Below are 16432 nucleotides of genomic sequence, written 5' to 3'. Positions count from 1 at the left end.
ATGGAGCGAGAAGGCTCAGACACAGAGATGCTCCGGCACCCTGGGAGGCCCCGTGACGTCACAACATCTTGGCTACGACGTTCTCAGGGACGAGCTTTGTCTCACTGGCCCACATTGGAAGCCACAAAAAATCACTAGCAAATGAGGTGAAAGAAGCGGCGCAGGGTGTCCGGGCGTCTGTTTTCTCCGCGTGGGGACACACGTGCTCGCTACGGAGGAAACCCCACCCAGCGAGGCCCGCCCGAAGCTCCCGGCGCCGCGGCGCGGGGGGGCCGGGCCGGGCACGCTGCCTCCGCGCCCGGGTCGACTCGCTCGGGGTCCCGCGGCAGCGGGAAGGTGCCAGGACCCTCCCGGCCGACACCACACCGCCGCTCGGACGGCCCCCGCCGCGGGCCGGGCGCTCGCTCTTCCTCCCGGGGTTCGGGTCGCCCCCAGAGCGCAGGCGCCCGGAAGGAACCGCGCTCCCCGCGCAACTTCTCGGGGGCCGAAGGGGCGGGCCCCGGGCGGCGGGCGGCGGGCGGCGGGCGCCGAGGCCCCGCCCCGCCCGCGCGGGCTGCCGGATTCGCCCCGCCTCCTCGGCGGCGCGGGCCGCCCCTCTTCCTCCTGCGCCACTGTCCCGGGCGGCGGCCCTGGTGGCGGGTCGCGCTGCGAGTCTCGCGTGGGCGGCGGCCGGCGCGGGTCCCGGCCCTACGGAGAGCGCGCTGCGCGCCCCCTTCTCCCCGGGAGCGACGGGCCGCGGAAGTGACGTGTGCGGGAGCCGGAGCTCGTTTGAATCGGTTCCCGGGTGATCCTCGCGCCTGCCGCTGCCCGGCCGCCGCCTCCGCCGCTGAGGGAGGAGCTGCAGCGCGCCGGGCTAGAGGCCTCGCACCGCCCCGGGGGCTGGAGCCGAGGGCGCCGCGCGGAGTCTGCACCTCGGCCTTGAGCCCGGCCGCGGTAGGCGCCGGCGCTGCTGTGTTTTTCTCCTCACCCCCAATATGGCAGCGGCCGGCGGCGGCGGCGGCGGCGGCGGCGGGCCCTCAGCGGGGACTGGCGAGGACGGCGGAGGCGACGGCTGCAGGACGGTGTACTTGTTTGACCGGCGCGAGAAGGAGTCGGAGCTCGGGGACCGGGTGCTGCAGGTCGAGGAGCGCTCGGACTACACAAGGTTCCGCGCCTCTGTGTGTCAGGTACGCGAAGGGGCCGAGGAAGGATGCGCGGGTGGAGTTTGGGTTGGGAGGGGTGACGAGACACTCAAGTTGCTCACCAAGGGCAATAAACCTGTCACCTGGCCCTAGTTCTGCAGCCTTGGCTTCGCTCTCCCGGGTGCCCGCCATGCCCCTGGCCCGGGCCTGGGAGCGCAGAGCCAGCGTCCCCGTGGGCCTCCCCCTGCCCTTTTCCCGGGTCGGGGTGGGGGGTGGTTCTCGCTGCCCAGGATTTCATACCGTAACTGGCCGGTGGCGACCTTAGCACCCTGAGGCCTTAGTACTCTAAACTCATCTTCCAGTAGGGAACGCCGCCTGGGTCTCTTCGCGTGCAACTTTTCGAAAAATAAAGAGCGCAGACTTAGAACCCGATGGCCCTGTTAGGAGGATGGGCGAGGGTTCAGAGTTCTGAAATTCGTGCAGTCGATTTACCTCACGTTCATGAAATGATACCGTAATTTCCCGGGGTCGTCCTGTCAGGGAGGTTTTGTGGGCCCGCCCCGGCAGGGTCCTTCCGTAGTGAAAACACTTGTCCGAGTCAGCTTGGCAGGTGGAGCTGCCCTTCTGCTTTTCTGAAGCCTTGGCCCTATGAGAGTTTTAGAACTAACTCGACAGGTGTCTGTGGAACACCAAAGAATGGTGTGTGTGTGTGTGCGTGCGCACACACACACACACACATATATAGACGCTATACATATCTGTGATATATGTATCTCCACTGAGTTTGCTTTAAAAATTAACGATGACTGTGTAGGAAAAGCTACTTTGAACTGCGAAGAATTTTATAGGGAGGAGGTGGTGATGGTGGCTGGGCTTTAAAGAAGGGCGGTAGTCCTGCATCTTTAACCACACATGAAGTTCTTTTTAAGCGACAAAGAACACTTAGCTTCCAAGGAAAGAGAACTTTGTGTGAAGCATTGTTTTAACTTGATTACGCTCGTGATTTAGTACTGTTCTAGACACGGAACTCTGTAGTTGCTGAAATAATTGAAATCGAGACCCATATAATAAAAGGGACTTGACAGTAAGGATTTTACTTCGTTCACAGCTGTATTCCCAGTGTCTAGAACTGTGCCTGGCACGTGGTAAATGTTGAAATTAGAATAAATGTTTGGGTGAAAAGTGTTTAAAGAGTGAAATCATTCTATGCCTGAATATAGCGGATTCCCGTGTACGTATGAAAACCGAGTGAATGAATGCGCCTCTTTTGTGATGACTGTTTTCCATTCAAAACCTTACCCCAAAAAAGGGAAACTCTTTATTATTTTTATTGTTAAAAAGATCACGTTAAAGAAAATATGGAACTATAGGGGGAAAAGTAAACCTTTTCTTCACGGTGAAGTTTATAACTACTGGTAGCACTTAGGGTTATTTCTATGTGGGTACTTACCCCAATTTTTTTGTAGCTCTAATGCATATTTATATGTATATTAATATTGTTGGTTTTCTATTTTAATGCAAGTCTTCATAATCAATGTTTGAAATGGTTGTTGAGTACCACTTTACATAGCCAAATCCCCCTTTTTTTTTTCTTTTAAGATTTTATTTATTCATGAGAGACACACAGACACACACACGGAGAGACACAGGCAGAAGGAGAAGCAGGCTCCATGCAGGGAGCCCGATGAGGGACTCGATCCCGGGTCTCCAGGATCACACCCTAGGCGGAAGGCAGGCGCTAAACCGCTGAGCCACCCAGGGATCCCCCCAAGTCCCTTCTTTTTTTGTCGACATTTACATTACTTTCAGTTTTAAGTAATGCCATAAATATCTTTTAATACATAGTCTTTTATGTCTTTTATTTTTCTTTAGCCTTCTGGAAGTGAAATTCCTCGAAGGTCAGGAATATTTTTAAAGCTCTTGATAGGTATTTTCAGATTGGTTTTCAAAAAGGTTGTATTAATTTACCCTCCCTCTAGAAAGAAGTTCTCCCGTGAGAAATCTCACTGTGAGATAGGGGAAGTATTATTACAGAAGTGGAAACTCACTTTTGGAGGTGGGTGACTCATTTAAGTCAAATAGATAGTACAGTCTCAAATTAGGATTCAAATTCAGAACCATAGTCTTTCTGTTATACCGCTTTGCCTCAAATGAAGTTGTAATAGGGAACATATATTTCATTCCTTCAGTATTTCTAAAGATTTTATTTAATTGAGAGAGAGCATGCAAGTGAGCATGAGCCTGGGAGAAAGGAGGGAGAAACCGACTTCACACGGAGCAGGGAGCTCAATGTGGGCCTTGATCCCAGGACCCCATGATCAGGACCTGAGCTGAAGGCAGAGACTTAACCGACTAAGCTACCCAGGTGCCTCATTCCTTCAGTATTTTAATTTGAAAGCCAAGGAAAATATTTCTTTTGACTAATTCCTTCTTCCTACTTCCTGCTGGAAGAGAGAAAGGTTAAATTTGATTAAAAGTGAGATGGAAGAATTAGGAAAAAAATGGAAGGCTAACTTTTTTCAGATAATTTACTTTTTAAAGCATTCATTAGGTTATGTAATTATGTAACCTAATCCCGTAACCTTGTTTCCATTCCTACATGAAGAACTGAATTAAATTACTGAATTAAGTCTAAGGTTATACAGTTACTAAGCAGTGAAACTAGGATTAGAATCTAGGTCTGTTTGATCCTGAAGCTTGTTATTTTCATTAAAGAAACCTCCACAGTGCCCACACTGTTTACTAAAGCCTTCGTTTTCCCTGCAAGTGTGTGGGGGAGGGGAGGTAAACTAGTGTGTTGAATTAAAGTCTTTCATTAGAATTCAAACCAATACTTGTTTGTAGTGCTAGAAAGTATTATGGTTCCCAAACTGTTATTGGGGGAAAGCTCAGTTTGTGGAAAAAAAGGGAGCAATCAAGAGGAAGGAAGAAGAAAGAGTTTAAAAAAAAGAAAAAGGAGGAAAGAATAGATCTAGAAGAATCCCTTAGACCCGTGATAAGCAGCTGTTGACTCACCTGAACCCTTGTGGCCTTGGGGAATCGAAGATCAGAAGATGATTCCTTTGACTGGTTCTTAAGATCTATCCAGATGTTATGGGGCACCTGGGTAGTCAGTCGGTCAAGCGGTCAAGCGTCTGCCTTGGGCTCAGGTCATGACCCCGGGGTCCTGGGATCAAGCTTCACATGGGCTCCCCGCTCAGCGGGGAGGCTGCTTCTCCCTCTCAGTCTGCAGCTACCCCTGCTTGTGTGCGCGTGCTCACTCTTGCTCTCTCTCGCTCATGCTCTCTCTCTCTGTCAAATAAATAAAACCTTTAAAAAAATAAAAAATATATATCCAGACATTAAGCCTCAAGTATGCAAACCTTTCCCTCCATCTCCATTTTTGAGGAAATGCCTACTTTTTCTTTCGTATGGTTTCACTATACCTTGTGACCCCTCCTTTAGCACTTATGACATTGTACTTAAAAAACATTCTGTGGGCTCCTTGAGGGCAGGAGCCTTACCTAATACTTGGTTTATAGCTGTTTAGTTACATGAATCACTCTTCCTTGGGGGGGAGGAAAAAAAAAACTTGTACGTAGGGTACATATATTAAAAATTCCAGAAGATGAAGGGCAAACCTGGCTGGCTCAATCTGTAGAGCATGTGACTGTTGGTTGGTCTTGAGGTTGTGGGCTTGAGCCCCGTGTTGGATGTAGAGATTACTTGAAAATAAAATCTTAAAAAAAAAATTCCAGAAGAGGAAGAAACATAAAATTAGATGTAGGAAGGAATAAAATAGTAACCTGAGGAGAGTTAACATACTTTGATAATATTCTATGCCATTGCTGAGCCATGAAATCAGGTTTGAGTTTTTTAGAGGTCAAAACAAAAGGACAGATAATTTATATAAAAACTACAATGTCTGTGAAATGAAAACGTTCCAATTGCTAGTAAAGCAAAGCTTTGACATGAGAAAAATTTCTCCCTAGATTCCTTACAAATCCTGATAAAATGGACAACATTCCTAAAGATAGGAAAGTCGTCTGCTTATTTCCTTTAACACAGGTAGGATATATGTTATTTTGGGTTTTTTTAGAGGTTTCTCACTCAAGTGCACTATGGGTGTTCCTGGTCTGCGAGTGATTTAGGGACAAAATCATTGGCTATGATGTCAGGATAAATCATTAAAAGCTAGTTTGCAGAGTTTCAGGGCAACTTATTGAAGTATATGGTTTCTGACTTAATCCATTTATCCATTAAAAGCACTTGCATCTGTTTTACCAATTAACCCCAAAAAAGATGGGACCAAAGTATTCTTATAAATATGAAAAAAAAAAAAAAACCTAATCAAGACTCTTGCCCAGATAGAGTGTTATCCTGTTTTCATACAGGGAAAGGCAGAGGAAGTATATCTGTATTCAAGGCCAGGTTAATACAGACACATGGAAGACTTTAATTTATGTCTGATAAGATAGAATTTAGACTAAAAATAGGGAGAAAGGTCTGCCATCTTGAATAAAAGCATAATGTATAATGTAAAAAGATTTAATTTGTATTTGTCAAATATCAAAGCTTTTAAATATTTAGAAAAATTAGATTTATAGGTAAAGAAAAAGGTTAGTATCTTAATTGAATAATAACAGATTAATGGAGAAGAGTGTATGGAATAATTAGACATAAATACAGATATACGTAGGTCTTAATTCAGCTTGGCATGTAATTTTTCAATAACCGTAAGAACAAATTTTGTTTTTGGGATGCATAAGCACATGATCTAATAATTGGGACACTGTAGTAATAAAGTAGTACTAGCTAAAAAAGAGACTCATTGCACAAAACCTAAAAACAGTTCTGTAAAAAGAGTTTTTATTTATTAAACAAGTACAATTTTATTCCCCACCAGTTTATATCCGTAACTTCATTTCTGTAGGATGAAATTGCATGGAAGATGGTATCTTTAAATTTAGTAAAATACTAAAGTATTTACTCCGGATTGCTTTTCAATATAGTTGTACTGATTTTCAGTCTTCTCAGCAGTGTTTAAAGTCCAACTGCCTTACATGGAGGCCTATAGAGTATCAGAACTTAAAAATTTCCCAGCCTCGTGGGAATGATAAGTTATTTGCTCTAACAAGTGAAGATGAGCATCTTTTCATATTTTCTATTTTTTTCCTTTATGGCTTGTACTTTTTTATATATTTTCAGAAATCGTTTTCTCTACTCAAAATTATTCCCCTATGTTTTCCTCTAAAATTTTGAGTTATTCAGTGTCTTTAATTCTTTTGGAATTTCTTTTTGTATATGTTGGGATGGGGATTTTATTTTACCTATTTTTATGCAGTTAATTAGCTGTTTTAATTACCTTCTTTTTACCACGATCTCCATGTATATATATGTGGATCTATTTCAGGGTCCACTGGTCTGTTGTAGTATATTTTATGTTACAATTTTTTTTAAATAAAAAGCTTCAAACATATATAGACAGTAGTATAATGAACGCACATTAACTCATTGTCCATATTCAGCCATTACCAAGTTTTTACCACACAAACATCATTTTTGTCTTTTGTAGCATATTCCAGTTCTTGATTCACTTTGCCCCTATGTATTTCACATGCATTTCTGTGATCATACCATCAAAATTAACATCATAAAATATTTTGTAATAGCTTAGTCCATATTCAGATATAGCCTGTCTCAGAATGTCTTTTTATATAGTTGGTTTATTTAAATCAAGATTCCAACAGAGTCCTGAAATGTTGAATTTGTTTTTTTATGCACCTTTGTCTCTTAAGATTTAGAGTGTTTGAGCAAAACCCTCTTCCCTCAATCTCTTTATTTCTCCTGGCATTGGACTTTTGAAGAAATTAAGTAGATTTTTCTTAAATAGTGCACATTTTGGATTTGTCTGTGCTCCTTTATGGTGCAGCTCGTTCTATCTCCAAATATTCTGTAAACAAGTTATTTTTAAAGGTTTCTTTTTTTCTTTATTTTTAAAGGTTTATAAACAAAATTTAGGTTCAACTTCTTTGAGGTATGGAAGCAAAGAATACTTTATAGGTGGTGCTGGTACTTCATGTTACATCGTATCAAGAGCCATGCGATAAATGAATATTCCCCCCACCCTTAGCAGTGCTAGGATCATATTAGTGGAATTGAGGTAGTTTCAGCTGGATTCCTCCATAATAAAAGTTTGGGCTGACGGTTCACCTACCGAAGGTAATATTCTGATTGTCATTCCTCTTTATTAGCTAGAATTCTCTAAAGAACAACTTTGCCTCATCAAGTAGAGCCACTTGGTTACCCTTAACTACAGTTGGTATAAAAAAACAGGATAAATGCTTTATTTTTTCCCTTCAATTAATGTTCAGTAAGGAGTTGGTGCCTTAATTAGTTTTAGTAGGAACCAATCAGGTTTAGTGTAGCTATTAAAGATTTGGGTATCATTAGTCTAGATTTTTTTTTTTTTTTTAGTTGTCTTTGGTGGTAAGATTGGTCTAAGTTTAGTTCATCATTACCTGAAGCAGAAGTTGATCCTTTCACTTAACTGTACATTGTTGTTTAAAAAGAGCATGTCTTTTAATTTTAAAGATATATAAAATTTTAATGAAAATGTTAACTCGTTTTTCTAATTCTTATTTCTTGATTAGTTTTAAAATCTCAGTTTTTTTGTGTTGATTGGTCATTAATTTATATATTCTCCTTTTGATCATGACTTATTACTCTTTCTCTGTTGGTTTTCATCTTGTTTTATGAAGGCTTTTTGCTTCCTAAGGATGCTTTTTCTCTTGTTGCAGTTCCCTCTCATAATTTCTAATTTGCCTTAATTTTTAAAACTTATTCTTTTGGAAGGGGTTATAATAGATAAAAAGATTCTTTAATACAGAAAATCCTGCATAGCATGGCTGTCCTTACCTTAGTGTTATAAAATACTAACCTCTATTTTTTCCAGTACTTTTGTTTTTATGTATTTAAATATTTAATCCGTGTGAACATAAACTTACTTGCTTCAAGTAAGTTTACTTATGTATTGACATGAAATAGCATGCCTTTTGCCTAGGAGGCCTTGTTCATATTAAAAAACCCTTTAGAAAATGTTCCACCTAATCATCACATTCCTAGGTGCCCTATATCTGACTAGCAGAAAAAAACGCTAATGAACAAATAGGTAATTAATAGATAGAACTGTGCTTAATTATGCAAAGGAAAAATTTTAAGGTACCAAGACTTAACATTTATTTCTTAGGCATATGTAGTAACTTATAAGATTATGATATACTATCAATATTTTCCTATTCTTATAAACTTGAATAACATTTATTTCTTTTGTATAATACTTTTTGTGTAATAATTGATTTTGTTCCTGTTATTTTGGATAGACACTTGGCATTTCACCTGAAGAGAAATTTGTTATTACAACAACAAGTAGGAAAGAAATTACCTGTGATAATTTTGGTAAGCAGTGTTTAATTGATATCTTTATATATTTTTTTTATATCTTTATATTAAATATGTCCTAGTACATCATAGGATAATAATGATTTCATTACTCAGATGAGTATCTAAAACTGTTGGTAATTTTGGTTACTGTCTTGGGATGGAGAGGGAAACGGACTATATGCACACAGTTTGTGCAGATGTCATATTTTTTCTTTCCTTTTTTTTTTTTTTAGATTATTTATTTTAGAGAGCACACACTTGCTGGGGGTGGGGGGAGGAAGAACAGAGGTCAGAGGGGAGAATCTCCAGCCGACTTCCCACAGAGCATGGAGCCTGATGTGGGCTAGGCCTCACTACCCTGAGATCATGACCTGAGCTGAAGCCAAGAGTCTGATGCTTAGCCGACTGAGCCACACAAGCACCCCAAGGTCATATTTTCAAACAAGATTATAGATATATAGTTATCAGTTCTGCAGCCGCAGAAGATGAGATGTGCAACACCTGGCCACCGTTCTTTTACATGGGCCTTCAAGAAGTTAATTCTCACAAACTTGAATTCTTCCATTATCTTTTTTATCCAGTTAGATCCCAGGATCTGCCAGATTTTCATGTGTGATTCCTTTTGAATTTAATCCTCCTTCTACATTCATGTTAATGCCACTCTAATGTAGTTCATCATATTATTTCCTGTGATAGTTTAACTTACTAAGAATTGAGTGTTTCAGATGAGTGGAAGTATTTGGGCCTATTCCAATATACTATTCTTAATAAAACACAACTGAATTTATAGAAAGATCCATTGTTTGAGGGTTTGCATGTACCATCTTTAAAGATATCTTAGGGATACAGTTTGCATATTCAAAATTCTAAATTCATTGTGTTTCTGACACTAGTGTAGCACTTTAAGATATTACTTCTTAATTACAGATGACACTGTTAAAGATGGAGTCACTCTATACCTGCTACAGTCAGTCAATCAGCTACTACTAACAGCTACAAAAGAACGAATTGACTTCCTACCTCACTATGATACACTGGTTAAAAGTGGCATGTATGAATATTATGCAAGTGAAGGACAAAATCCTTTGCGTAAGTATTTATACTAATTTCAACAACTATTACTGCCTTTTATCCCTTGACCACATGCACATTCCTTCACTGTTTAAAGATTCTCTTTCTACTTTATTAGAAGATTATAACCAGTCACTGTATACTTCCTTATTTCAACTTCTTCATCACAGTATGTTTCTTTTTCTAAGTCATCTTCAGAGTAAAGATACCTCTCCTTTAAAACTAATCTAGAAAAAAAAATAAATAAAATAAAACTAATCTAGTATAAAATCCATTCCATTTTAACTCATAAGAAATGTACTTATATATCTTTTCATCTTCTGTATACTCCAATTTATCTATCCTGGCCTCCTGTAGATGTCTCCCAATTGAGAAAATATTTTTTTACCTTGCAAACTTGAATAGCTGAACTACACCAGTAAGTGGTCTGTGTTCTGGTCTCTGTTTCTTTATTATTTCTTTCCACCTTTACTTCTCACAAGTTTTTATCCTACCTTTGAACTCTTTGCTAGTGATCTTTACAAATCAGTTGATTTAGAGAATCTTTTCTGTCTGGACTCTGCCAAAATGTTTTATACTGTTGGATGTTTATTATAAACTTTCTTATTAAAAATGTTTTTTTACAGTATATGCATTATAGTTTGTAGGAAATTAGATAAGCAGAAAGAACATTAAAGAACATCATATCTCTACCACCCAGATAGAACCACCACTTACACTTTCGGTGTTTATCATTTTAAACCTTCTTATATGTTTTTTTCACTTTTAATGGTTTTATATGGAGCATATTTCTTTAGCCTACTTTTTTGTTTAAAATAAAATGAATAGCTTAAATATATGTCAGTGTATATTTGTTTTTAGTGTTTACAAACTATATAATAGAAATTTCTTTGAACAGTGTTCTTTGAGACATTTAGGTTGTTCTTAGTCTTTTTTGTTGTTAAACATGACTGAATATTTTTGGTCTAAACTGTACACATCCTCACCTTAAGTACTGGTTTTATTATCAGCCGCTTTACCAAGTTCTATATGAATATTATATCATTTAATCCTTAATCCTATGTGGTGACTAATGTTACGTAATGACCCTAGTTTGCAGAAGAAACTTGAGGCTAATAGATTTTAGGTAGCTTGAGAAAGGCCACCCTGGTAGTAAGTGTTAGAGCCAGGATTTGAACCCTAGCAGAGAAATTACAGAGCTTGAACCCTAGCAGAGGAACTACATAATTTGAAGTCTACTTATTGCCTCTGATACTGTTCCTTATATACAAAAAAGCTCCCATCTTCTCCCATCTTAAAAACATTATATTCTTTTAGCAGCTACTGCCCAGTTTTTTTACTCCTATTTCCAGCAGAATTCCTCAAAAGAGTTGATTGTATTTACTAACAACAGTGATGCTCCACTTCCCATTCTCTCTTATTTGCTTTCTTGTACTTACTCTCTGAGTGTCACTGGTGGCTAAATCCAGTGATCAGTTTTCAGTTCCCATTTTACTCACGGTATTGACACAGTTTATCATTTTTCTTCTTTGATAAAATAATCTTCACTTAGGTTTTGAGAAACCATACTCTGTTTTGTTTCTGCCTCATTGGCTGGCTTCTTTCTGTTCTTCCCATCTTTTTCTTTAATTGAGATTTAATTGCTCTGCCTTCTCAACCTTCTTAATATTGAAGTGCCTTATGGCTTAGTCTTTGGTCCCTTATATTCTCTTAGGTCCTTAGTGATTGTGTCCAATATTATGCTTCTAAATACCATCTTTATGGCAGTGACTCCTCAGTGGAGGTGGTAGAAATGGTAGTCTTTTTTTTAAGATTTTTTTTTATCCACTTAGCATACAAGTGAGAAAAGGGGCAGAGGGAGAGGAACAGAGAATCTCAAGCAGATTCCACACTGGCTGTGGCGCCCACTGCAAGGCTTTATCTCATGACCCTGAGATCATGACATCAGTTAAAATCAAGAGTTGGATGCTTAACTGACTCAGCCACCCAGACACCCCAGAAATGCTAATTTTTAGTCAAATATTGAAAATAATGCCAGACTTAACTCCTGAATTCCAATTTTGTCTATCCAACTGCCCATGTGGTATCTCTACTAGATTAACTTAAGATGGGAACCTGATTGGTTCACTGAATCCTAACTACACATAATTTTCCAATCCAAATTGATTATTGTTCTTTTCTTTCTGTTGCTTAGGCCAAAAATCAAATTGATTCTTCTTTGTCTGATACTTTTCATTCAGTCTGTCAGAAAAACCTGTTGGCACTATCTTCAATGTCTATATAGAAATGACAGTTTCTTATCACTTTTGTTTCTAAAACCTGATCTTGAGGAATCATCACCTAGATTATATAGTAGACTCTTAATTAATCTCTCTTTTTATACCTGTCCACATAATGTTTGTGAAGTCAGATATGTTACTCTTCTATAGTAAAAACACTGATGGCTTCCCATTTCACTGAGAATAAAAGCCAGAGTCTTAATAATTATCTCTTTATCTATTACCTTCTCAACAAAATTTAACCTTGATCACCCTGCTTAAGATTTGCAGCTGTGTTCCCTCAATGACTTTACTGTTATTTGATCTCTTCTCCCCCCCTTACTCTTTTCTCCATTACATATACCACCATTTGTTAATTATGATTGTATTGCATTTTTGTATTGTATGATTGCATTGATTTTCCATCTTTCTAAATAGGAGGTTAACTCTACAAGAACAGGACTCTTATCTGTTTGTTCTGTTCCTAGAATAATACTCGAAAATAAGTTTTTAAATATTTGCATATTTAATGAATCTTTAATTCTTTCTCTGGGGATAGATTTTTAAATGTGTAATCATGGAGTCAATAGGTAGGTTCATTTTTAAGACTTTTGATGTAGATTAATTACCTTCCAGATTGTTGTACCAGCTTTCATCCCTGTTGTCATTATATGAACAAGCAGAAAATCTTCCTGTTTAACCCCTTCCTTTGATTACTGTGATTTTACACTACATTCCTAGGTCTTTCCCTGCTTTTATTTCATTTGCCTTTAATGGTGCTTTTGGTTATTTGTGACCATATGGTGGATATTTCAAGTCATATTGCTCTTTTTAAAATACTTTTAATGTGCTGATCCAAGGTTTAACTATTCTGTCAGAGAAGCAAAAATTCTTAAGTCTGGCCATTTTTATTCTCTTAAGCCTGGTATCTGTTCTCCCTCCCTATGGAACACTTCTACTCATTGAGCTTGATACAGTGTTAGGGTATCACATCTAAAATGGAATGTTTTTTTTCTTCCTCTCTGAATTTTCCCTTTATGAGAAATATGACCATTTATCCAGTCTTTTTAGAGGAAAGACTCAAAACCATCTTGGATTTCTCTTTTGTGTGAGGGGGGGGGGTTAATTTTATATCTAAGTTGATACCAAATTCTAATAATTTCTTCCCTTCAAATTTCTTTTTTTTGCCTCCGATTTCTTAACAGTGTCCCTCCCATTTCCTACAATGTCTCTTCTCCCATTTTCTACACTTATCTACCATTGGCCAAATCCTTATATCTGATTTGTAGTAACTTCTTTCTAGTTTATAAGCAGTGTTCAGAGTGTGGAATGCTTGCTGGGGTGCTCTATGGATTAATTACAGTGTTAGTTGGGTTACACTTCAGTAGAAATAAGAAACATAAATTTGGTGTGTTATCCTCTTTAAGAAAATAAAAGCAGGAAATAGTTTGAGTAATGACCTTAAAGAAAGAATATTAGTTAATAATACAGAGCTAGTGATAAGTTGAGTATCAAGTTGGTTGTGTAGTAGGAAATAATTAGCAATTTTGTGTCAGTTAGAAACATCCTGCCACTTGACAAGTTGCCATTAATCATATGATATCTATATATAAGTTCTTAATAGACATTTTTATAGTTGCTTTATATTTGCAACCCCTGCCCGGCCCCATCTCTAAATGTGTTCACTTTTGACTTGTGCATGATGTATTACATACCACGAACTAGTATTTGATTTTATGGTTATGGTCTTCTGTTTGTCTTCTGTCTGTATGTCTGTCTTTAGATTATAAACTCCTTGAAGCCAGGAATCATGGCTGGCTGACTCATGCCGTGTAGTGCCTTACAAGTACTGGTTGATGACTGCTTTTTTATGCTGGTGGTGATTGGTGATGATGCCTTTATTATGTATTATATCATTAGGATCAGGATAATACTTTAATTCTAGCTCTTTGGAAAATAAAAGTGATGGCTTAAGGTACTTCAGAGTTTCTTCTACTTTGAACTTTTAAGTGAAGTGTTTGGGAAGGAAAAGTTAAGCAGTAATGTCTTCTTATTGTCTTCCAGCATTTGCTCTTGCAGAATTAATTGACAATTCATTGTCTGCTACTTCTAGAAACACTGGTATTAGAAGAATACAGATCAAATTGGTAAGATAATAATACTATAAAGAAATTTAACTTTCCCTTTTATAAAAGTACTACAAGTTGGTTATAGAAATTAGAAAACTAAAAATAGATATAATTATCTGATATCTTTTCAATATTAAAATTTTTAAGTGCCCTTTTTTCTATAAATATGTATACATGTATGTGTGATCATAGGGTACATTTTGGTTTTTTTGTGATCTACCTTCCCTTGACGTTACAATATAGACATTTGCCATATCATGAATATTCTTTTTTTTTTTAAGATTTTATTTATTTATTCATGAGAAACACAGAAAGAGAGGCAGAGACACAGGCAGAGGGAGAAGCAGGCTCCATGCAGGAAGTCCAACGTGGGACTCGATCCCGGGTCTCCAGGATCACGCTCTGGGCTGAAGGCGGTGCTAAACTGCTGAGCCACCTGGGCTGCCCTATCATGAATATTCTGCAGTGTAATGTTCCATTGCTACAGTTTCATTTGTTGACTGTATTATAAATTATGTATATTTTGTTGAAGATTTAGATTTTTTTCTACATTTTTGTCATTGTAAGCAGTGCTGGCATGAACATCCTTATAGGTCTTTGTATATGTCTCTAATTAGTTCCTTAAGCTAAAATCTAAGAAATTGAATTTCTGGATTAAAGGACATGAAGAATTCTAAGGCCTTTGATTTATATAGTATCTTTTAGTAAATTGTAATACATTTACACTTACACCAGCAGTGTCTGAGTGAGCCCATTTAATTCTTTAATTTTTAACTTTATATATTTTTGATAATAATTTGACTTTTCCTGTCTTTTTGAACTTATTTTGCAGCTTTTTGATGAAACACAAGGAAAACCCGCTGTTGCAGTGATAGATAATGGAAGAGGAATGACCTCTAAACAGCTTAATAACTGGGCCGTGTACAGGTTGTCAAAATTCACAAGGCAAGGTGACTTTGAAAGGTTAGAAAACCTTACTCACTTTTTTGATGGGCAACTGGGAATTTTAATAAGGGCTTATAAGAACTCTTAATATTTCTTTAGTTGTACATGGTGTGTTGGAGGTTGACATTATCAGTATATATGTTATCAGCACATATACTTAGATTTTTTACATAATATGTTTATTATCAATAGAGACAGTCAAAACTACATAATATTATGTTCTTCCAATTCTTTTTGCATTTCCTAAGATACGTAGGGGTTATCATGATATCTTAAGTACTTTGGAACTTTCCCCCTTTCCTTACTAAAGTTTGATGAGAGCTGTTTGGCTCCTAGAGCAGTAGGATGGTTTTATTTTTTAATTTTTTTTTAAAGATTTTAATTATTTATCCATGAGAGACACAGAGACATAGGCAGAGGGAGAAGCAGGCTCCCTATGGGGAGCCTGATGCAGGACTTGATCCCAGGACCCCAGGATCACGACCTGAGCCAAAGGCAGACATTCAACCCCTGAACCACCCAGGCTCCCAGTAGGATGGTTTTATTTTTTTATTTTATTTTTTAATTCTATTTATTTATTCATGAGAGACAGAGAGGGGGTGGGGGGCAATGGGAGAAACAGGCTGTGTGCAGGGAGCCCGATGTGGGACTTGATCCCAGGTCTCCAGGATCACGCCCTGGGCAGGAGGCAGCGCTAAGCAGCTGAGCTACCCGGGCTACCTAGGATGGTATTAAACTAAGCTTTAGAAATCATCTGATGCCACTTGCAAAGTGTCTAAATGAACCACATTTGTTCTCTTGAGCTCTCTGTTGCTTTTCTTTTTCTTCTTTTTTTAAAGATTTTATTTATTTGAGAGAGAAAGTGGGGAGAGGAGCCGAGGGAGAGGGACAAATAGACTGCACTGAGTGCAGAGTCCAATACAGGGCTCAATCCCATGACCCTGAGACCATGACCTGAACCGAAATCTAGAGTTGGGCACTCAACCAACTGAGCCACCCAGGCACCTTTCAGAGCTCTGCTTTATAGAATATTCATAGCTGTTAGGGAATAGAGTCTAGTCAGAAGTTTTGTATCAGAATATGCTTGTAGAAAATACCTGAATGAGGATGCCATAGGGGAAATAAAATATACTGGAAGTTGTGAGGAATATAAAGATTAAGGTCTTTAGGATATTAACTGAATTCCAGTGAGAGCTATTTTTAGCTATGTCATGTACTTCAGGTAACATACTTGGGAAGAATATGTTGGTATTCTTATTAAGCAATATTTGTTTATGTCTTGTTTAGCTCTTTATTATGTTAAAGAGAATCACCCAAATTTAAGGATTAATCTTAACAATCTTAAAAATTAATATAGTTAGCACATATGCCTTCTTGTTTCTGTAATTTCAACACCCACAGAGTTTTTTTCTTTTTTTTTTTTAAGAGATGGCTTTCTTTCTTTCTTTCTTTCTTTCTTTCTTTCTTTCTTTCTTTCTTTCTTTCT

At 38.6% G+C, this 16432-nt stretch overlaps 1 protein-coding gene across 3 annotated transcripts in view; it reads left to right on the top strand.

Annotated features, from left to right (window-relative positions):
* The first annotated feature begins 770 nt into the window (after positions 1-770).
* The window catches only part of SMCHD1 (structural maintenance of chromosomes flexible hinge domain containing 1), a 214707-nt gene continuing 199045 nt past the window's right edge, over positions 771-16432 (top strand). Inside the window, exons 1-5 of one of the 3 annotated variants that reach the window (XM_026005880.2) lie at positions 771-1166; positions 8483-8558; positions 9471-9632; positions 13937-14019; positions 14834-14964. In XM_026005880.2, coding sequence (XP_025861665.2) covers positions 975-1166; positions 8483-8558; positions 9471-9632; positions 13937-14019; positions 14834-14964 — 644 coding nt within the window. In that variant the 5' untranslated portion in view covers positions 771-974. Of the gene's footprint in view, positions 1167-8482; positions 8559-9470; positions 9633-13776; positions 13848-13936; positions 14020-14833; positions 14965-16432 lie in introns of those variants that run through there. The other 2 variants (XM_072735040.1, XM_072735041.1) reach the window with 2 other exon arrangements.

This window comes from Vulpes vulpes, chromosome 13 (assembly GCF_048418805.1).
Source record: "Vulpes vulpes isolate BD-2025 chromosome 13, VulVul3, whole genome shotgun sequence".
NCBI classification, from domain to species: Eukaryota; Metazoa; Chordata; class Mammalia; order Carnivora; family Canidae; genus Vulpes; species Vulpes vulpes.
This window is presented reverse-complemented; position numbering and strand designations above follow the sequence as displayed.